The sequence below is a fragment of the Pipistrellus hanaki genome (assembly GCF_964339955.1).
Source record: "Pipistrellus hanaki genome assembly, chromosome: 9".
Classification (NCBI taxonomy): Eukaryota; Metazoa; Chordata; class Mammalia; order Chiroptera; family Vespertilionidae; genus Pipistrellus; species Pipistrellus hanaki.
This window is the reverse complement of record NC_140511.1, coordinates 66,454,224-66,474,605: the sequence shown is the minus strand read 5'-3', so window position 1 is coordinate 66,474,605 and position 20,382 is coordinate 66,454,224. Positions and strand designations below refer to the sequence as shown.

At 53.0% G+C, this 20,382-nt stretch overlaps 1 protein-coding gene across 7 annotated transcripts; it reads right to left on the bottom strand.

Moving 5' to 3' along the window:
* Nucleotides 1-301: 301 nt before the first annotated feature.
* On the bottom strand, nt 302-9,687 carry PACSIN3 (protein kinase C and casein kinase substrate in neurons 3). 7 transcript variants are annotated; one of them, XM_084896127.1, is made up of 11 exons: nt 9,297-9,687; nt 6,037-6,109; nt 5,705-5,794; nt 5,420-5,576; nt 3,574-3,809; nt 3,335-3,490; nt 2,517-2,692; nt 2,252-2,372; nt 1,960-2,096; nt 1,190-1,311; nt 302-811 (listed from the first exon to the last, which is right to left on the bottom strand). In XM_084896127.1, the coding sequence occupies exons 3-11, from the start codon at nt 5,756-5,758 to the stop codon at nt 696-698; spliced, it is 1,275 nt and encodes a 424-aa protein (XP_084752253.1). In that variant the 5' UTR covers nt 5,759-5,794; nt 6,037-6,109; nt 9,297-9,687; the 3' UTR covers nt 302-695. The 7 variants fall into 7 exon arrangements, with proteins under 7 accessions (XP_084752253.1, XP_084752252.1, XP_084752257.1 ...); XM_084896126.1 differs by lacking the exon at nt 9,297-9,687 and adding an exon at nt 8,915-9,034; XM_084896131.1 differs by lacking the exon at nt 9,297-9,687 and adding an exon at nt 8,915-9,034 and having other exon boundaries at nt 1,190-1,308.
* Between the last annotated feature and the right edge of the window lie 10,695 nt (nt 9,688-20,382).

The following is a 20,382-nucleotide window of genomic DNA, read 5'->3' as shown; positions in this document are numbered from 1 at the left end:
TCCCAGAGGCTGAAAGCTGCGAGTTCGGGGATCCCGGCCTCGCTGGGGTCAGTTCCCGGTGGATGAGTAATAATTAACAGCCCTACCAAGCGCTCAAGGTGCCACCGGCCTGAAAGGGAGGACAAACTGGCTGGGCTCAGCACCCAGCCTCTGGCTTTGACCGCCTGCCCAACCCCGGTCCCCACAACATTCTATGGACCCACAGACCTCCCCTCAGTGCCTCTCCCCGGATGACTTCTGCAGCCTGGCAAGGGTGGAGTATCATAAAAGATGCAAAAAAAAAAAAAAAAAAAAAAAAAAGCACACAAACCTGAAAACGCTTTTTTATTTTATTTTTCAAGTTTAATACACACTAGAACAAGCCACAAAAGATTGTTGCTAGCTCAGAACAACACTCACCTCAAGCCCACCCCAGGAACCCCAAAACACAGAGACCAGGAATTCGGCCCATGGCTCCTGGGGAAACCAAACACTCCTGGGGAGGCCTAGGTACCCTTCTATCACCTCCTAACTTCCCATTTACCCACAGGCTAGACTCAGTCAGCCCCTCCCCTCCCTGACCCCCCAGGACTTCCTCCCTCCTCAAGGGACAGAGGGACAGCAGCAGCACTGGTGCAGGGCCCTCGGGTCCAGCTGTCCAGAAGCTGGGCTCTGGCTCAGGGTGGAGACACATTGCAGAAGGGCTGCCAGGGCTGTCAGGCCCCCACACACTCCACGTAATTGGCAGGATACAGGCCAATGCGGCCACTCTGCAGCTGGCCCTGGCACCAGCCCTGCTCGTCCTCCTCACTCATCTTCAGCAGCTCCTCCCCTGGGGGAAAGGGGGTTGGTCATTACCAACTGCCCTGACCCAACCCCGTTCCTGCAATTGGGTCAAGGACTGAGGGGAGCAGGCAGCAACCCAGAGAATCCAGCTAGGGGAAATGACCTGGCTCAGGCAGAGGGAGGTCCAAGTCAACAAGCCACCCCACCGGAGACCCTGAATGCAGCCATCAGACCCCAGCTGGAGGTTTTGAGAGGCAGACACTCTGACTCCTGCAGACTGGACCCAGAGCAACCCTAAGAGTCAGAGAACTGACCCTAAAGAAGTGGGTGTCTGGCTTCCCTTTGCCACCCCCCTGTTCAAGACAATACATGGGGGAGGGGAGGCTGAAGCCTGGAAAGGAACAGGAAAGGGGTCCCAGGGTACCTGCTCGGAAGCTTAGCTCATCAGCTTCCTGGCCAGCGTAGTCATAGAGCGCCCGCACCCGCACCCCAGTGGCAGTCTTCCGGGAACTCTCCTCATCCGACCACTCCTCATCCTGCCCACTGCTGGAGAGGGGAGGCAGAGGGGGCAGGCTCAGGGCACAAGGGACACCTTGACCGAGAGGGCCTGGGACCCACGGTCAAGGGCCCACCCCCTGCAGGAGCCCTGGGAGAGGCAGGTAGGGAAGTACTGAGAGTCTAGGCTGACCTCTGCCACACCTGCCTGTGAGCTCCGGTGCCGTCCTGCCACACGGGGCTGACATGAGCAGTACGTGAGAGGGAATGTGGGAAACACCTGGCAAACCTAAACCACCGTGAAAACTGGCATCACAGTCACTCGGTAGGTCCTAGGTCCCTGACACTCCATTTTCTTTGTTTTGTTAATCCTCACCTGAGGATGTTTTTCCATTGATTTTTAGAGAGTGGAGAGAGGGAAAGACATTGAGAAACATCGATTGATTGTCTCCTGCACAAGCCCTGACAAGGGCCCTGGGCCGGGGAGGAACCTGCAACGAAGGTACGTGCCCTGCCCTTATCCGGAATCGAACCTAGGACCCTTTGGTCCATAGGCCAACGCTCTATCCACTGAGCCAAACTGGCTAAGGCCCTGACACCCATGTTCAACCCACTTCAGGTGTGAAGGGAATGAAGGAAAGGAGGGCAGGGCAGGGCAGGGGCCAGAGCTGAACAACCAAGTTCCTAGCTCTCACCCACCGTGGAGATCCGGGGGACTGAGGTGGGGGCACAGCGCCATCTCTTGTGGGCCCGATGCTGGTCAGAGTAACCTCATCAGGGCTCCGGCCACCTTTCTCCTTCCGGTTTATTGTCCTCTGTGTGTCCAAGGACCACTCCTGTGGGGTCAGTGCTTAGGGTCAGGCTGTGGTGGCATCCAGGGCCATCCACATCACCCTCACCTCTTCATCCCAGGTCCTAGCCTCCCTCCCGAGGCCCAGGCCGAGCCCCGTGGGAGCCCATCCCATCCCCCAGCCCCACCTGGAACACGTACCTCAAACTGAGGCCAGTGCATGGCCATGCCCGGCCCGTGGGTGCTGCGCCACCAGCGCAGATCCTGCTCATCGCTGGCTGCCTCGATACCCTGATGCAGGTCTCTGTGGAGCTCATGGAACCTGTGGCCCGAGGCACAACCCTCAAACTAGGAAGCCTTGGGCCCTTGCACCCGCTTAATTCCTTTCAGCCCCGCCAGAGCCCAAGGGAGTGAAAGAGACCCAGCAAGCAGCTCCCCCAGATCTCCACACCCACGCAGGCCCTACCTCTCACTGCTGGAGAGGTCGAGGTGCTGGTGTAAGGTGAGCAGCATATCCTTGAAGAAGAGAAGACGCTGGCGCTCAGCGGCCTGGCAGGTCTCGAAGGCCTGCTCCATGTCTTCCATGTAGCGTGGGGTGTAGCGGTGCAGCTCTGCCAGCGTCTGCTCATACTGGGTTTTTGTCTGGGCGGGAGCGGAGGGGACCTGGTCAGCATGAGACCGCCTTCCATTCATGATTCCGCTAGTGTTTACTGAGTACCTGCCATTGGCAAGACCCTGGGGCTAGGCACCAGGGGCAGCCAGTCTCAAGATCTGGCTCCTGCCCCTCGCAGCCTAATAAGAGAGGTGACATTTGGGCACAGCAGCTTTTAGAGTCTGGTGAGTGGAGACTAAAAGCGAGAGTAAGATGAGATGGAGGTTGAAGAGTGAATTGAGGTCCACCCATCAGGAGTGGAAGAAATCAGGGAAGGCTTCGTGGAGGAGGTGGGAAACGGAGCAGCACCTCAGGGGGGTGGGAAGGTTTGGATATGCAGAGCTAGAGGAAAGCACACTCTGGTCAAAGCCACCAATGTGAAAGGTGGTCCCAGGTGGAACCCTGGGAAAGGAAAGGAGCTGGATGGGAAGGTCTCAACTGCTAAAATCATCCCAATGCCTGAACTTGCACCGTTTCTTTCCCTGGGTAAAGCATCGTCTTTTCTCAGGTTCCTCCTTGAAATGGTCATCTGGAGAGAGGGTGCAGGTGAGGGTGAGAGCAGGAAGAGTGCTGGGGGCTGGGAAAGGCATTCAGGGAGCCCTGAGCAGGGCCAGCCCTTCCCGTGGCGGTACCTTCTCGGCCTCCTTGGTGCAGCGGTCCAGCCGCACCTGCAGCTTGCGCAGCTGGTCCTGGGAGACCGTGCTGTCCGCCTTCGCGTGGCTCTCCCGAGTCTGGGCTGTCTTCTCCTCCTTCCGGGCTCCGTGGTAACTCTTCTTGGAAGCCTCCACCTGGCACACACAGGGACAGTTCTGGGCCCAGCACACCACACCCCGGGCCTGAGGACTTAAAGGGGCATCCCTCCCAGGCTCACCTCTTTCAGCCTCTTCAGCCAGGGCTTCTGGGCCTTGCGGAAGCTGTCCTCTGCAGCCCGGCTCTCTCGGAAGCCCCCCAGCACCGGCCGGTGGAAGGCCCCCCGCTGCCAGGCACGCACCCGCTCACTGTCCGGCCCGTGAAGCTTCTCCCGAACCTCCAGGTGCAGCGCGCTCAGCCGCTCAGCCGCCGTGAAGAAGGCGTGCCAGGCCTTCTCCAGCGTGCCGTACTGGGGGCCTGCGGGGAGGCACGGCACTGAGGCCAGGCCAGGAAAGCCACCAGAAACGAGCCCACCCCCTCCGCCCGGGTGCTATTCCAGGTGCCAAGCACACAGTGGGGATGCCAAGAAGAACAACGATGCCAGCTGCTGCTTACTGAATACCCACTCTGTGCCTTGACACACCAGATCTCACTAAACCATTGGTTCTCAACCTGCCTAATGCCACGACCCTTTAATACAGCTCCTCGTGTTGTGGTGACCCCCAACCATAAAATTATTTTCGTTGCTACTTCATAACTGTAATTTTGCTACGGTTATGAATCGTAATGTAAATGTCTGTGTTTTCCGATGGTCTTAGGCTAAGATGACCGGACGTCCCGATTTTTAACAATTTGTCCCGCGCCTCCGGTGTTTTAAAAAAGTCCCGATTTTTGGAAAGATTTTTGGACTTTTTTAAAATGCTGCAGGACGGGGGCAAATGGTTAAAAATCGGGACTGTCCCGCCAAAAGCGGGATGTCTGGTCACCTTATCTTAGGCTCTACATTAGTGGTTCTCAACCTGTGGGTCGCCAGCAGGGTTGCCTAAGACCATCAGAAAACACAGATATTTACATTATGATTCATAACAGTAGCAAAATTAGTTATGAGGTGGCAACGAAAATAGTTTTATGGTTGGGGGTCACTACAACACAAAGAACTGTATTAAAGGGTCGCAGGATTAAAAAGGTTGAGAAACCACTGCACTAAGCCCTTGCCTCGCCCACCACCATGAAGACAGTGTCATGATCAACAGTTAACAAGTGAAAAAACGGCCCACATGAGTGAAGTTTACTGCCCAGAGCATGGCAGCTGCGAGTGGAACTGAGATTCAGATCTAGGCCTGTGGCATAAACCTCTATGCTCTGTTGCCTCAAAAGGAGGAGCCAGCGTCTGTTCCCAAGGAAGGCAGATAGTTAGGGTGAAAAGGTCCCATATCAGAAGGCCTGGCCCCAGCTTAAGCTATTCCTAGCTATGTGGCTTCAGGCAAGTCTTAGCTTCTCTGGACTTCTGAATGTCCTCTAGAAAATGTGCAGGTCAGGACTGTCTCCATCCTAGGGTTGTTAGAAATATCAAAATAACTCATGACTGTTATTTTACAAAATCTAACATCACTACCGTGAGTACCAGGAGGATCTTTCCTTTAATGGGAAGAACCTCAACCTTCCACCACCAGGTGCAAGAAAGGAGCTACCCCAGCCCTAGCTGGTGTGCTCAATGGTTAGAGCGCCTGCCTTGGCACTGGAGTGTCTCGGGTTCGATTCCCTGACAAAGGCACATACCTGGGTTGCAGGTCTGTTCCCCACCCCCTCCCCACCCCATCGTGGTGTATGGGAGGCAACCAATCGATGTTTCTCTCTCCCTCTCTCTCTCTCTCTCTTTCTCTCTCTCTGCCCCCCCCCCCCCCCCCCGCTCCCGCTCTCGCTCTTGCTCTCACTTTCGCTTTCTTTCCCTCTCCCATACACTCTCTCTAAAAACCAATGGAAAAATATCCTCATGTCTTGGTTGAGGATTTCAAAAAGAAGAAGAAGCTGCCCTGCCTGATTTCCCCGCATTGGTAGCACTTTGCGAGGCCCATAGGCTGGCTCACCCTTCTCCACGGTACCCCTCCACTTCCGGGCCCAGTCAGCCAGCTGCTGGGCGTAGGCCTTCTCGATGCGGGCCCGCTCCTGGAAGCAGCTGACCAGGTCCCCGCACAGCCGGTGCCCGTCTTCCACCCGCTGCACTGTCCGCCTGTAGTTGCCAGCCTGGGGTGTACATGGAAAGGGCGGAGTGGCCAGGGGGAAGCCCCCTCAGAGCTGGTGCTGCAGCTAGACAGGTGGCCTGGCCCAGAGGGGTGGGCATTACAGTGCCACCCCCAAACCCATCTGCTCACCTCCCAGAAACTGCCCTCCACGGCCTCCCCTCCAGTGCCTTCCTCTGGAGCCATGGTGTCCCCGCAGCATGGAATGGTGGCAGGCTGGGGCTGTGGAGCACAGAGGTAAGCAGAGAAGCTGGACACGTGCTTTTGGGGATAGGAAGAGGCCCTCTCCTGTCCCTGGGCTTCACCCCCACTGCCATCCCACCACCCAAGGAGCTGTTGTAACTAGGACTTAGCAGGCAGGGGGCTGGGAGTCCCCAAGAGGGCCCAGGTCAGGGGCAAAGATGGCAGTTTCAAAGCTGCTTCTCTTACCCTGGCTCTGCCCTCCCCCGCCTCATCCCATGTACCTGGAGCCTAGAGATCACTTCAGGGTCCTGGCTGTCCAACTCTCAAAGCTGCCACTGCGACTCTGCCTTGAAGCTAACGAGAGCAAAGCAGGGGGTGAGGGCAGGGACCCAGACTGTCCAGGGCGGTGCCCAGTTCCCCCAATATAGCAACTGCTGTCAGAAGAGCCAGATTCCAGCCAGGAGAATGCCAGGCAGGTCATACGATCCAGCTGGGGATTAGATGGCAGGCGGGCGTGGGTGGTGGGCAGAGGGCCCCACCACCCTGCCTGCAGAGCAGAAAGAGGACACCTGCCCCAGCCGGGGTCCTGCTGCCTTTCCTTGAACAACCCTTTTCCAGAGGAGGCCAAGTCAGAGGGGGCCCGTCCACTCTTCCCTGCGCTGGGAAGGGCTGAGAGCTCAGAGGCCCGAGTCCTATCTTGGCCAAGAAGCTTGAACAACTGCATTTTCCTGTCCCCTCGTAAGGGAGCCTCAGATCTCTCCTCAGATGGATAGTCTGCCCCCTGGTCTGATCCTGTGCCAGGGCTGGTATAACACTCAAACCAAGCAATGAACAGCAGTGTGAGGGGCCTGACAGTCACAAGGAGACACTCATCCTGGTCACAGCACCCGAGGTCCCACCGGGCTCTGTGGGTAACGAGCAGCTCAGCCCCAGCCTCAGAAAGCTCCGAGTCTGAGGCAGCATGAGGGAGTCAGACAGGTGACTGGCCAGTACTAAGAGTATTCTCCAGAATCACAGAGCAGGGCAAGGCAGATTCCAACCCACACCCACCACCCTGGGGGCTAAAGGACACGGCGGCAAGTGGCCACACCCTCCCTGCCTCTGCGCAGGGTCTCAGCTGTCCGCAGCTTCGACTCGGGCTCCCAGAAGGAAATTGCATCCTCCTCTGAGCAAGCCCGGGGGACTGGCTCCGCCAGGCCAACTGAGGACACAATGTGCCTGTTGCCCCCAAGCAAGGCTCGGTCGCAGTATCCCCTCCACCTGGATGGACCTTTACCCGTTCCAAATCCAAATCGAGGCATCTTATCCACAGCCCCACTCGCCATCCCCATTCCCACAGCCCCTCTGACCCCGCAGTCAGGGTATAAATCCCACAGGATCTGCCGCAGTCATTGACAGACTTCCTGAGGGTCCAATTTGGATTCCTCCAGACACTGGAGCTAGTAGTTGAATGAAAACACAAATGTCATTCCCCTACGGCTACCGCAGCTGTGGGAAAGGTCGGCCTGTGTGGGCTTCCACCCCTAAGCTAACGGGAGGGCTCAGGCCTGCAATGGAGGTGCCTGGGCACAGAGCAGAGCGGCTAACCCCACCGGGCTCCTCAGCACTTCACCTTGCTTCCTCTCGAGTCTGTCCAGCCAGAGAGAACCAGAGCTGCAGCTGTAAATCATCGGCCTGTGGTGCTGTCCCAGTCAGGCACCCTGGGGCCCCAGCCCCCTGCCTGTCCCAGCCTCCAGGCTCCCAGCTCCCTGGAGAGCTGCCCCCGACCCATCCCCTCTCTGTGGCCCCAGAACAGAGCAAGCTGTGTGCAGGGCTGGCACTGCTCCCTCCCGCCTCCCAGAGCAAACACAAGACCAGCCCCAGGCACAGCCAGGCCCCACAGCCCGGGCTGGACCTAGCGGTAGGGGTGAGCCTGGCACCTAGGCCACCATGGACGAGGGCCACCACCCTGTGCCTCCTGATCTCAGCAGAGACCCAGAACAGTCCCCAGAACACTGGGCCACAGGCAAGAGCGCAGAAAGCAGATAATGAAAAAGCCTCCCAGCCCAGGGAGTCAGCACCTACTGGACCCCGAGAAGTGGGCTGGGGCTTGGCAGGGTCTCCTCATAGCTGCCTGGGCCAAAGGAAGGAATCCTGGGGTTCAGGGAAGAACCCACTCTCCCTGCCTGAGGCAGGTAGGTAACCCCTGCCCTTCCCTTTCCCAGAAGCAGGGGGCAAGCCCTGGGAGGGAGCACTGCCATCCTGCCCTGCCCAGCCATCCTGTCCTGAGTCACAGGCTGCACCCACGAGCCTCTTCTCCCGGCTGCCCCTCCCGGAGGGCCGGCGGCCCGGTGTGAAGGCACGGAGGGGGCGGCAGACTGGTCCAGGCAGGGACACCGAGGCTACAGCGGCTGGAACCAGCGGCCGGGGAGGCTGGGGAAGGGGGTGGCGCGGGGAGAGGGGAGGAGGCAGGGCCTGGGAGGGGCATAACAAAGGGGCACTTTGGGAAACCCGACCTGCCGGGGCCGAGGTGCCGGCTCCCCGATGACGCACTCCAAACCCGGAGCTCCCACCCCAAACCTCGGAGCCCAGGGGCTGGCGGCCTCTGCGCTCTTCCCTGCGGACGGCGCCCTGCGGACGGCCCCTCTTGCCAGCCGGGTGCCGCTCAACTCGGAGCCACGAAGCCCCGGCGGAGCTGCCAGGCCAGGCCCGGCCTCGGAGGTTCTACGACTCCTCGGCCAAACTTGCTGAACTCGGTCTCGGCGGGGGTGGGGCCGGCCGATCGCTGCCGAGGGGAGGGGGCCCCGCCGCGGATTGGAGACGGTGGCCCGGGCGGCGGCCCCGGGACCCGGAGCTCCGGGCAGAGGGCAAAGGGGTCGCCGGGGAGCGAAGGCCCGTTCTGGGGTCCCTCCCCCTCCAGACCCGAACCCCCCACCCCCACCCCGGGCCGGCCTGGGAGGTTGGTTTCAGGGTGCGCGCCGCCGCCTCAGAGGGAGCTGCCTCCTAGGCTCCGCGGCAAGGCTTTCCGTCCCCGCACCGAGAGGGGCGGCCGGGGCGGCCGGGGCTCCGGGGCGGGAGTCGGTCCCGCTGCAAACTCCAGGCGCGGGCGGGAGAGGAGAGCAGGCTCCTGCCGGCGCTCCCGCCGCCGCCGCCTCCCCGCGCCCCGCGCTCCGCACTCACCGCGTCCTCCCCGCGCGCTCCGGGGGCTGGGGTCCGGCCACGCTCCCGCCGGAGTCCTGCGGCTCCGGGCCCGGACCGCCGCCTCCCGGAGCGCCGCGGGCCCTCCCCCGGGAAGCCCGGCCCCCGGCCCCGCCCTCTCCTGCGGCCGCGGCCCCAACCCCACCGTCCGCACCGCGGCTCCCGGGACGCGGGCCGTGAGTCGCGGCTCCCGCGTGGGAAGTGCCGGGGCCGACTGCCCAGGGGGGCGCCGAGCCGCTGCAGGGCGTCGGATCTCAGCTGTGCCCTCCCCGGCTTTTGCAGAGTCCGGGAGACCCGTGGGAGCGGGAAGGGATCGGCGCATGGACACCCTTTGGAGGGGGGCCTGAGGGCTACACTGCCTTACTTTTTTTTTTCTTTTTTGCAGATCGCAGACTTCTTAGAAGTTAGCTCCGACGTCGCTCACCACCGTCCCCCGGTAAGCAGGAGGCTATCCATTGTGCAGATGCAGAAACTGAGGTCGGAGACGGTCCGCAGCCGGCAGATCGGCAGCGGGGCGGGGCCGGGACTCCCGCTCCGGCGCCCGCCAATCCGCAGCGAACTCTGCAGCCCGGGGCCCGCACGCGGTCGGGGTGGGCCAAAGAGCAAGAGCTCCTCCCGCTCCGTGCTCTTAGTCCCAGATTTTGTGTCGCTATTCACCGTTAAGTCCCTTCGCCGCCTTTGCCGGTCCCCAGCTTGGGTGGATTTTTCCAGGTCCCCACGGTGCCACCCCACCCTGCATAAATCCCTCCTTTCTCGCCCGCGTATCCCCACCCCGGCATTTTTTTTTTTTTTCTCGGAGCCTGCCCTCTGTTATTTATAGCCACTGGAGCGGCCCAAGAATGTTCCGAAGCTGACCTAATCGCCACCTGCTCGGCCTCCCCTCCTCTACCCTCCCGCTCGCTCGTGCGCTCCACCGCCTGGCAAGCGAGAGGGGGCTCGGGCCGGCGAGGTCGGACGCCCGGGAGCCCCAAGGATCCAGGCCGAGCACATTCGCTCGGGGTCGGAGAGCCCGGTGCCCTCCCAGGAGAGCTCCCTCGGGGCTGGGGGCGGGGGTGGGTGGGAGGGGATACAGAGCGCTGGGAAGTCCAGGGTCACGCGTTCTCTCTTACGCACTCGATACGCAACCCACCTACACACACACACACACACACACACACACACACACGCTCCCAGAGGGGTGTGAGTACGTGTGCGCGAGATTTTTATTTTTTATTTATTTTCACAAAGAGGAAGAGAGAGGGATAGAGTTAGAAACATCGATGAGAGAGAATCATCGATCAGCTGCCTCTTGCACACTCCCTACTGGGGATGTGCCCACAACCAAGGCACATGCCCTTGACCGGAATCGAACCCGGGACCTTTCAATCCGCAGGCTGACGCTCTATCCACTGAGCCAAACCAGCATGCGCGAGATTTTTAAACGGTAGCTTTAAAACTAGCGAAATTATGTTTCTCAATCCGGAATTACTGGCACGTTCTTTGTGCAGATAAATCTGTCCAATGAAAATAGAAAGGGCCCGAAGGGAATGAATGAATGAGGGTGATTGCAGGGGGTAGTATGAGCTGCTGAGGGTGGACTTGCTTCGCAGTCCCTGTGAGAGGGTGAAACTGCCTCCCCGAGACCCCATGAGGCATCCAAGACCTTTGGTCTGAGGCCTCAAGCCGCTTGGCAAAGGGTACCGGAGTGGTGAGCCCTTGCCTTGGCTCTCACATGGGTGTGTGCCCAGCAGGATGCACTTCTGAAATCAGGCTCAGCACCCACCCTCTGTTGAGTCTTGGACAAGTCCCTTTTCTCTATAAAACATGACAGGTGACTGGCTGACCTCCCACATGGGCCGTGTGCCCCAGCTAATTACAGATTGTAAAACAACTGCAAATGAGAGGAGCTGGGGCAGTGTCTAATGACAGTCACGGTGGTTTGTGTTATTTAAAAATCTGTTAACATCCCACCTAGGGCCTGAGGGCCTTCAGGCACCTAGGCAGAATGCGTGAAAACACGAGAACGAAATTAATTACAGGAGCCACTTATTAAAACCCCATTAAAAATAAAGGCTGCAAGCCAGGCCCTGGGATGTGGGGAAGCCAGGTCACAGAGACTCAGAAAGCAGGGCTGTTAATGAGATCACCAGGAGTGGATGCCGGGTGTAAAATATCTGGCTTCCCTTGGGTTCAATCTGGAAGCAGAAAGCAGAAATGTGGCAGCTGATCTTAATTGCCCCTAAGATACCACAGGGAGAAAAAATAAACCCCAACCCAGAGCGTACCACGCTGCTTCAAAAGGGAAAAAAAGACAGAGCTGCCCTTGGAAGACAACCCCCTGTGAGTGCTGCCCCCCGGGCTCAGATTTCTATGCTCCACAGCCAGAGCCCCTGCATACTCACACTGCTCTCTCAGTGGAGTGCCTGGCTTGAACCAGATGACATGCCCAAGGTCAGAGGGCTGGATAGACAGAAACCTAGAGACGTGGTTTGGCTGGAGGCACCAGGTGGCAGATTGGTCCGGAGCCCAAGTTCAAAACATTCACAGACTCACTCACCTTGAGCATCTGGAATGTCCTAACCCCTGTGCCTTCACTTGTTTATTTATTTAGTCATTCATTTATCCCAGCCAAAAAAACATTTGAGTTTTTGCTCTATGCTAAGCCCTATGCTAGGGTATTGGGAATACAAAGATAAATAAGGCAGAGCTCTAAGTGTACAATAGTGATTCACTGTGGGCATGAAATACTGCGGGAGAAGAGACTGCCTTTCACTGGGCCTTTGATGGGTCTTGATGAGCAGGAATTAGTCATGTGGAGGGGCATTCTAGGCGGGAGTACCAGGGTGTGCCAAGCCCCAGGGGTGTTAGCATATGACCCAGCAATTCCACTTTTTGGTGTCTACCCTAGACAAACGTGTACAAGTGCATGAAGACATACAAAGACGTTTGCATATAGTATTGCTTGCAATAAGGGAAAACAGAAAACGAATGTCCATAGGAGTGGTTAAATAATCTAAAGTTCATTCATGCTTTGAATTACTCTGCAGCACCTAAAATACACGGCGTCTAGAGATGTGTTGTTATATGAAGATCTCTAAGGCACTGTTGAGTGAAAAAAGCAATTGCAGCACACACAAAATATTCAGAGAGAACATACACCAAATGTATGTCTGTGATTATCTCCAGTGAGAGGTATAGAATTGGTAAAGGAGACTTTTGTAAGGTTAGAAAATTAATACGAGTGAGAATGTAGATATGTGTAAATTGTATAATTAAAAATAGTTTTAAAAATAAATAAAATAAAATAGAGTCTTTTAGGAGATGGTGAGTAGGTCTTATTGTCTAAAACAGTGCTGTCCAAATAGAATCTTTGGCAGCGATGGAAGCATTCTATAGCCTTTATGTCCAATGCGGTAGCCATTGATATGTGATTAGTGTGATTAAGAAAATGAATTTTGAATTTAATCAAACTTTCATTAGCTGAAAATTTAATAGCCACAAGAGGCGACTGGCAACTGAATGGAACAGTTCTGGTCTAGAACGTTTACGTTTAGAATATCGAGTTCAGGATCGGGTGGAGGCAGATGGGGGATGAGGCTGGAAAGATAGGCTGGGATGGAATGAATGGTGGGCTGAAGAATGAGGACTTTATCCTACAGGCAGTGGGCAGTGAGGATGAGAGTAACTAGATAAAAGGTGACTCCGGCCGCCCTGCAGAGGGTAGATGAGAGTAGGCAGAGGGCTGAAGGCTGCTGTGTTTCTCTCAGTGGCCTCTGGACATGACCCCAGCATTCCTGACTGGCAGCTGAATTCAACAGCTATGTTTTTAAGATCTCAGGCAACCCCAGAGTTATTGAGAAGGGTTCACCTCCGCGGGGGAGGCTGTTTCTGTGCTGGAACGCAGGAAGAACGGCAGATGGATGACATTAGAGTGAAAATGCATAGCGGGTTTCATAGTGGGCCTGTAATGAAAGCTTCTCCGGGGTCAGGAATGTGCCGGGAGCAGACTCGTTGGAAGGGTAACTCGGAAATGCCTCTGCATAGCCCAGGTGTACAGGAGGGTTCTGCTCAGGAAGCCTGCCATGGCTCCTGTGGGCCCTTCCCTGGAGTCCACAGGGTCCTCCTGGAAGGTGAAAGAATGCTAGTGGAAAATCCACTTCATTGTCTGCCTTTCATGGAACACCCACTATACCAGACACATGCCTGGTGCTTGGTCCACAAGGCAAACAAGGCTGGCATGGTCCCTGACTTCATGGAGTTTTCCACTAAAATCAAAGTAAGGCTCAAATACATAATTACCCTTTGTGGTAAGTGTTTTAAGGGAAACAGAAACATTCAAAGGACATAGCACTGAGAGAATAATAGAGGGAGCATTAAGAATATGGGAGGATCAGAGAAGACCTTTCTGGAAGTTTAAGCTTCTCTGCCCACAAAACCCAAAAGACAAGTAGAAGTCATCTAGGTGAAGAGGGAACCTAGGAGAGAACATTCTAGTTAGAAGGACTGATGAGTGCAAAGGCCATGACATAGAGAGGGGTAGAGTGGGTAGGGCATGGTGAATGAGAGGGGGAGATAAGAGGGATGGGCAGTAATCAAGACACCACAGGAGTGTCTTATTCTGAGAGCAGAAATGAAGCAGAAGAGAGACCTCAGTATGTTTCTGTGGCCTGGGCCACCTACAAGCTAAGGACGGGTTTCATATTTTTAAACAGTTGAAAAATATCAAAAGGAGAATAATATTTTGTGACATGGGAAGGTTACAGGAAATTCAAATGTCAGTGTCCCCAAATAAAGTTTTCTTGGAACACTACCTTGTTTATTTGTTTACAAAGTGTCCATGGCTGCTTTTGCACTGTTGAATAGTTACAGCAGAGACTGTATGGCCTTTTACTCTTAACTCTGCTGATCCCAGAATTAGCGGGAGACCCATAGCTGGGAGACCAATGAGGAAGTTGCAACAGTCAAAGGTGCAAGAACAAAGTGGCTTTTTCTAGGGTGGTAGTCGTGTAGGGATTGAAGAAGTATGTGGGGAAGTCAATAGAATTTGCTGATGAGTTACATGTGGTTGCTAAGTGGGGAAGAGATATTTCAAAGTGGCTCCCAACCTGAGATCTTGGAGTGGACTCTGGACCAGAATAAGACATTAGTGGGGAACTTGGCGCAAAATTTGCATAAAGTTTGTCGATGAGACAGTAGTGCTATTAATGTTAATTTCCTCGCTTTGATAATTGTATTATGCTTGTGTAAGATGTTACATTTGTGGAATTATGGAAGAGCATATTGAACCTCTTTGTAAGCTTATACAATTTTTTGTAAGTCTGAGATTGTTTCCAAATGAAAAGTTAAAAAAATAAAAATAAATGAAAACAAAGGGAAAATATGACTCCCTGGTTTTTAGCCTGAAGTGTCATTTACTGAGATGGGGGGAATGTGAGAGAGGCAGGAAGAGAAAGGAAGATCAAGACTTGACTCTTGGACACATTAGGTTTGAGATACTGAGGAGATGTCCAAAGGATTGAGTCAAGAAGGTGACGCCTTGCCGGGACCGGTTTGGCTCAGTGGATAGAGCGTCGGCCTGCGGACTCAAGGGTCCCGGGTTTGATTCCGGGCAAGGGAATGTACCTTGGTTGCGGGCACATCCCAGTATGGAGTGTGCAGGAGGCAGCTGATCGATGATTCTCTCTCATTGATGTTTCTGACTCTCTTTCCTTCTCTCTCCCTCTCTGTGAAAAATCAATAAAATATATTTAAAAAAAAAAAAAAAAAAAAAAAAAAGAGGAAGAAGAAGAAGAAGGTGACACCAGGTACTATTCTGGACATCATGGATGAGCTCTGAGACCTGGGGGAAGGTGAAAAAACCATGCAACCCAACCTCAGAAAGGCAGCTCTGTGCCTGGGGGGAGGTAGGGTTGGGGTGGCAAAGAGGGAGTGCATGTGTTTGCAGTCTGTGGTACATAGGCATTCTGCTCAGCACTTGGTCACCGGAGCCTATCAACAACCCACTCCAGAAGGACTTACTCTTCCCAGTTTACAAAGAAGACAACAGGCTCAGGAAGGTGCTGAGAGTAGCTCAAACACGTAACTAGGTAGTGGGAATGTGAGGGCTGTCTGATCCTAACACAGGGTGAGCTTTTCCCACTTGATGCTGAGCATCCTCGGGCTTGGGTTTATTAGTTTCGTAGGGCTGTCGAAATCAATGACCACAAACTGGGTGGCATAAAACCACAGAAATATCTTCTCTTACAGTTCTGGAGGCCATAAATCCAAAATCAAAGTGTTGGCAGGGCCCTAGCTGGTTTGGCTCACTGGATAGAGCGCTGGCCTGGGGACTGAAGGGTCCCAGGTTCGATTCTAGTCAAGAGCATGTACCTTGGTTGCAGGCACATCCCCAATAGGGGTGTGCAGGAGGCAGCTGATGGATGCTTCTCTCTCACTGATGTTTCTAACTCCCTATCCCTCTCCCTTCCTCTCTGTAAAACATAGATAATTTTTTTTTTTTTTAAGTGTTGGCAGGACCATACTCCCTCCCCAAGTCTTTCCTTGTCCTTCTAGCTTCTGAAGGCTCCTGACAGTCTGATGATCTTTGGTATCCTGGCTTATAGCCATATCAGTCCAATCTTTGCCTCTGTCTTTAGGTCATCTTCATGTCAGTCTGTCTCTTTGTATCTGTGTCTCATCTTCTTCTGTCTCACTCTTATAAGGACATTTGGCCATTGGATGTAGGGCCTACTCTGATAATGGCAGCTCTGTGCTTGAGGGGAGGCAGGATCCAGAAGGGGGAGTGCATGCATTTGCAGAGTCTGTGGTACACAGGCATCTGCTCAGCTCTCGGTCCCGTGAGCCTCTCAACAACCCGATCCAGTAGGACTTATTCTTCTCAGTGTACAAAGAAGGCAACAGGCTCCAAACTTAAAATCCTTAACTATGTCTGCAAAAATCCTTTTTCTAAATAAAGTGACATTCACAGGTTCTGGAGATCAGGACGTAGCTACATCTTTTCAGGGATCACCATTCAACTCACAGCACTGGAGAGAGCTACAGCAGTTAGCCTTGGACAGTGGTCGGCAAACTCATTAGTCAACAGAGCCAAATATCAACAGTACAATGAATGAAATTGCTTTTGAGAGCCAAATTTTTTAAACTTAAACTTCTTTTATTTTTTTTTATTTTTAAAAATATATTTTATTGATTTTTTACAGAGAGGAAGGGAGAGAGATAAAGAGCTAGAAACGTCGATGAGAGAGAAACATCGACCAGCTGCCCCTTGCACACCCCCTACCGGGGATGTGCCCCCAACCTGGGACCTTTCAGTCCGCAGACCGACCGACGCTCTACTGCTGAGCCAAACCGGTTTCGGCTTAAACTTCTTTTAATGGCCACTTCAAAATAGACTCTCCCAGGCCATGGTATTTTATGGAAGAGCCACATTCAAGGGGCCAAAGAGCTGCATGTGGCTCGTAAGCCGCAGTTTGCCGACCATGGGCTTTGGAAATCTAGTAAAGTACTTCCTGAACTTGAAAAGCAGTCGGACTTCCAGAGTTTCTCCTCATCCAGTTTCACAAATGTGTCTCTCTGCAGAACGGATCAGCAGCCTACATGCTGCCAACACCAATGTGGCTTGGACTTCTAGACGGCCTATAATTATGAAAAAACTCTCAGACTCTGGGGCCGAATGACACAGGGATAGTCAAGCACAAAGGGTAGCATACAGTAAATGTGTCTGGGAGGATGTCCACCCAGAGTTTTGAGTATTGGGGAGGATGCATGTAAATTGTACCAAGATTACCATCCCCCCACCCCCACAAGGCTATTGGCTTCACCAGTAAGAACCAGCTACCCAGGCAGCTCACTGCCTTCTTCTACAGGGACAAACTTAACTGGGATTCCTTGGGCAAGTTTTTTGTCACAGGCTTTTAGAGTTAACATGTCATAGTAGGCACAGGAGCCAACACAGGGCAGTGAAGAGGGGAGTGGGAAGGAATGCAAATGTAGTTCTCCCATTCCCACTAGCACATGACCCACCCATGCATAGGGAACTGGCTTGGCTGTCACACAGAGGGAACCATTTTTATTTCTGTCACTTGGGATTCCTGCAGTCCTGGAACAGCCCTCTGGCATCAGAAGAGTGAGGAGAAGGCACTGCCAGAACTCAAACCCCGGTTTCTGACTCTTGGTTCCTGATTCACTGGACTCTGTTCTCTCCATGATGGTTATCTGACTATCCGAGAACAGCGAAGAGCTTCTTCACTACCTTTATTAGGCCTTATCAGTAAATAACGTTTCACAAGGAGATAATATAACTTCTATTTCTGGAACACTTTACGGTTTGCAGGGCACTTTCACGTATAGGATTTCAGCACTCTGGCAGCTGCCCTGAAAATCTGGCTGCCTGGAGAAGTTTCCTGGCATCCTGGACCTACGGTATTCCACGACAGGATGCTGATTTAGTGTGGAGATGGTGCCTCTTCCCCCACGATAGACAGAAGGCAGGGGGTTTTTTTGTTTTTTTTTTTTGTTTTTTTGGTAATTACAAAGCTGTCTGACACTTCCAAAGCTACCCAAAATTGTATTTTTGAAAATGAATGCTATTCCCAGAGGGTGGGAGCCATGCCCTCATTTAGCATTATTACAAATTTATTTATGTTTGGTCACTTAAATATGTATTGGCGATACCAAGCAGCAAGGACCCTGAATGCTGTATTCAGGCTGTTTCCTTCAGGAGGAATTTCGGCTTCAGTTCCCTGCAAGCTCTGCCGAATCCTTGAGGCTGTCATTTGCAAACCACTGGATGCAGTAACTGTGTGTGGGAAGCCCTCACACACCATCCACGTGGATCAGAGGTGGTTTTGCAGTCTCAGCAGAACGATTGGATCCACAGACAGCTGGATCAGGATCAGAGTCGTGTGTCAGCCTGCACCAGGAAAATGGTTCCTAGTGGATGGAAATTTCCCGAAGGGCCAGAGTTCAAAGCGGTCACTGGTTTCTGTCCCTTTAACAGCAGGTCACAGGATCACAGATTTTAAAGCTGAAAGAAATCTGAGACACCTCATCAGTCTCCATGATTTTATGATGAGAAAACGCAGGCATAGAAAAGTGAAATAATGAACCCAAGATCACATAGTCTAAGAACAATGCTCTTACACCACTGTATTATATAATTTGTTTCAGATAAAACACCTAAGCTACCTAGTATTTTGCTGATCAAAAAAACTGGCATTGTTTAGGGTCATGCTCGTGGTCTGCCCAGCTTCCAGTGTGAACACGAGACCTTTATTTGCTATCACCAGCAACTTTTGAATGAGTTGCCTTGTGAGGCCTTATGTCAAAGGCTGTGTCACAGATAGGACCAAAATATCTATAAACTGGTTTGCATGGCACAGCCTCTCAATGGCATGAAACCAGAGCAAGGCTGCACCATTAACCTCATTATCTGATTAGCAGCATGAAAAAAAAAAAAAAATGTATTAAATGCTTTTGTCCACCCTGCACCTGATGGCTCACCAGATAGGAATGAATGACATCAAGCCCCTAGACAGTTATTTTCTGGGGGAAGCAAAGCAAAACCCAGGGTTAGAATGCCCCAAAGCACAACCTGAAACAAAGGTCTTTCCTAGCAGGCGAGGAAGATTTCCACTGGCCACATGGAGTTTGTTTAGTCCATCAGGGAAAACACCCCAATCCTAAAAACAGATGCTGGGGAAACCTAGCACTAAGCAGGGCATTTTCTTTGCTCAGGAATCCATCATGGCTCACTATTGCCTCCATGCCTTTCCATTTCTCCCTCCCCTCTCTCCTTCGTCAATCTCTCAAGATTCAGTTTAAGAGTTGCCTCCTCTGGGAAGACTTCCTTGACACTGTCCCTTCTTTATGCCACTCCAAGCTTAAAGTGACTTTTCTCTCTGCCCCCCATCCCACCAAAACCCAAAGCTCCCTCTCTCACTATGATAATCACACTCTGTGGTGGTTGTGGCACAGTAGGCAGTCAGACAGGCATGAGCAGAGTAGGAGCGATAGGCGAATTACAGAGAGTCACCAGGGCTGAAAGCCCCCAGGTGCCTAGCAACGGACAATTGCATATTATTGGTCACATGATTTGTCTCCATGACCGTTCATATCGATGGTCATGAGGTCTGGATCTTCCCTTAACTTTTCCTCCCCTGGCATACCAGTCATGCCATAGAGTCCCTCAGAGGAGGAAGTAGGGACTCCCATACAAGCCCTTGCATGACCACGTCCTTAAGCATTAAGCCCTCAGTACAATGAGGTTCTGACCTGCATCAAAAAATCTTAAGAACGAAGCCTCGAGTCTGTTGACGACAGACAGAGTTTTGGTCAAACTAGAGATAACATCTAGGCCTCCCTTGTGTTTCAGCTCCAGGCCCAGAAAAGCAGCAAGGCCTGCCAGGGTGACGCCATGGCTGACATAAGGACCAGCTGGGGTAACTAACAGTGCAGACTATGACCTTGAGGGGACACACCTGAAAACTTGATGAATATTTGATTGAGATCCTCCTCTGAAATCCCCACCTTTGGAAAGCAGGTAAAAATCCTCAGAGAATTCGGTGCTCTCCCTCCCAAGCCCTGAGCACGCCCTCACTTTTCCTCTTCTCTTTCCCCCAGATGGGTTTTCTTTGCCTTTTTCTTCTAAACTCCAAGGGCCCTTCTTTTCCTCTGTAACTTGTTTTTCTGAGCCCATACAGCCCAGCTGGCTCACTTCTTCCACGGCTCACTTGTTCTAACTCTGTGACTTTTCAAATAAACTTTTGTTTGTATTTGAGTCTTGGCTCTGAATTCTGTCTCAGCTAAAATTCAAGGACCATGGTCTAACATCTGGTGCCATTCACCATTAACAATTGTAGGTTACTTGTCTGTTAAAAGGCACACTCCATGGGGGCAAAGAGCATTTTTTTAAAATAAATCTTTATTGTTCATATTATTACAAATGTTCCTCATTCCCGCCCCCCCATTGCTCCCTCCACCAGGTTCCCACCCCACCTTCTGCCCTTTTTCCACCCCCCATTGTCCTCATCCATAGGTGCACAGTTTATGTTCAAGCCAAAGAGCATTTTTATTTTATTTTTTATTTTTCAAAGAGCATTTTTAATTTCAGCATTCTCTTTGACTGAAATAGTGCCAGGAACAGAGTAGGTTTCTGATGTCAGTAGAATGAATGAAATTTGAATTCTTCTGCCTGCCATTAAACTTGCCCCTTTATTGGCCTTTTTTACTTTGCAGATTCTCAATGTGATCAATTTTCTCCCCTACAGGCTGCCTCTGACCTTATTCATAAATACCAAAGCCCTCAAGCCAAACACCATTAGGGACACTCCTGTACACAGTTGAACTTAAGAATTTACTGCTCATTGAAACAGAGGATGGGAATTCTCTTCTCCTTTCCCCAGCCAACTCCTTGAAATCCCAATGTCCCTCTGCGAGTTTCTTAAATACTTATTTCTCCATTCGATTATTTT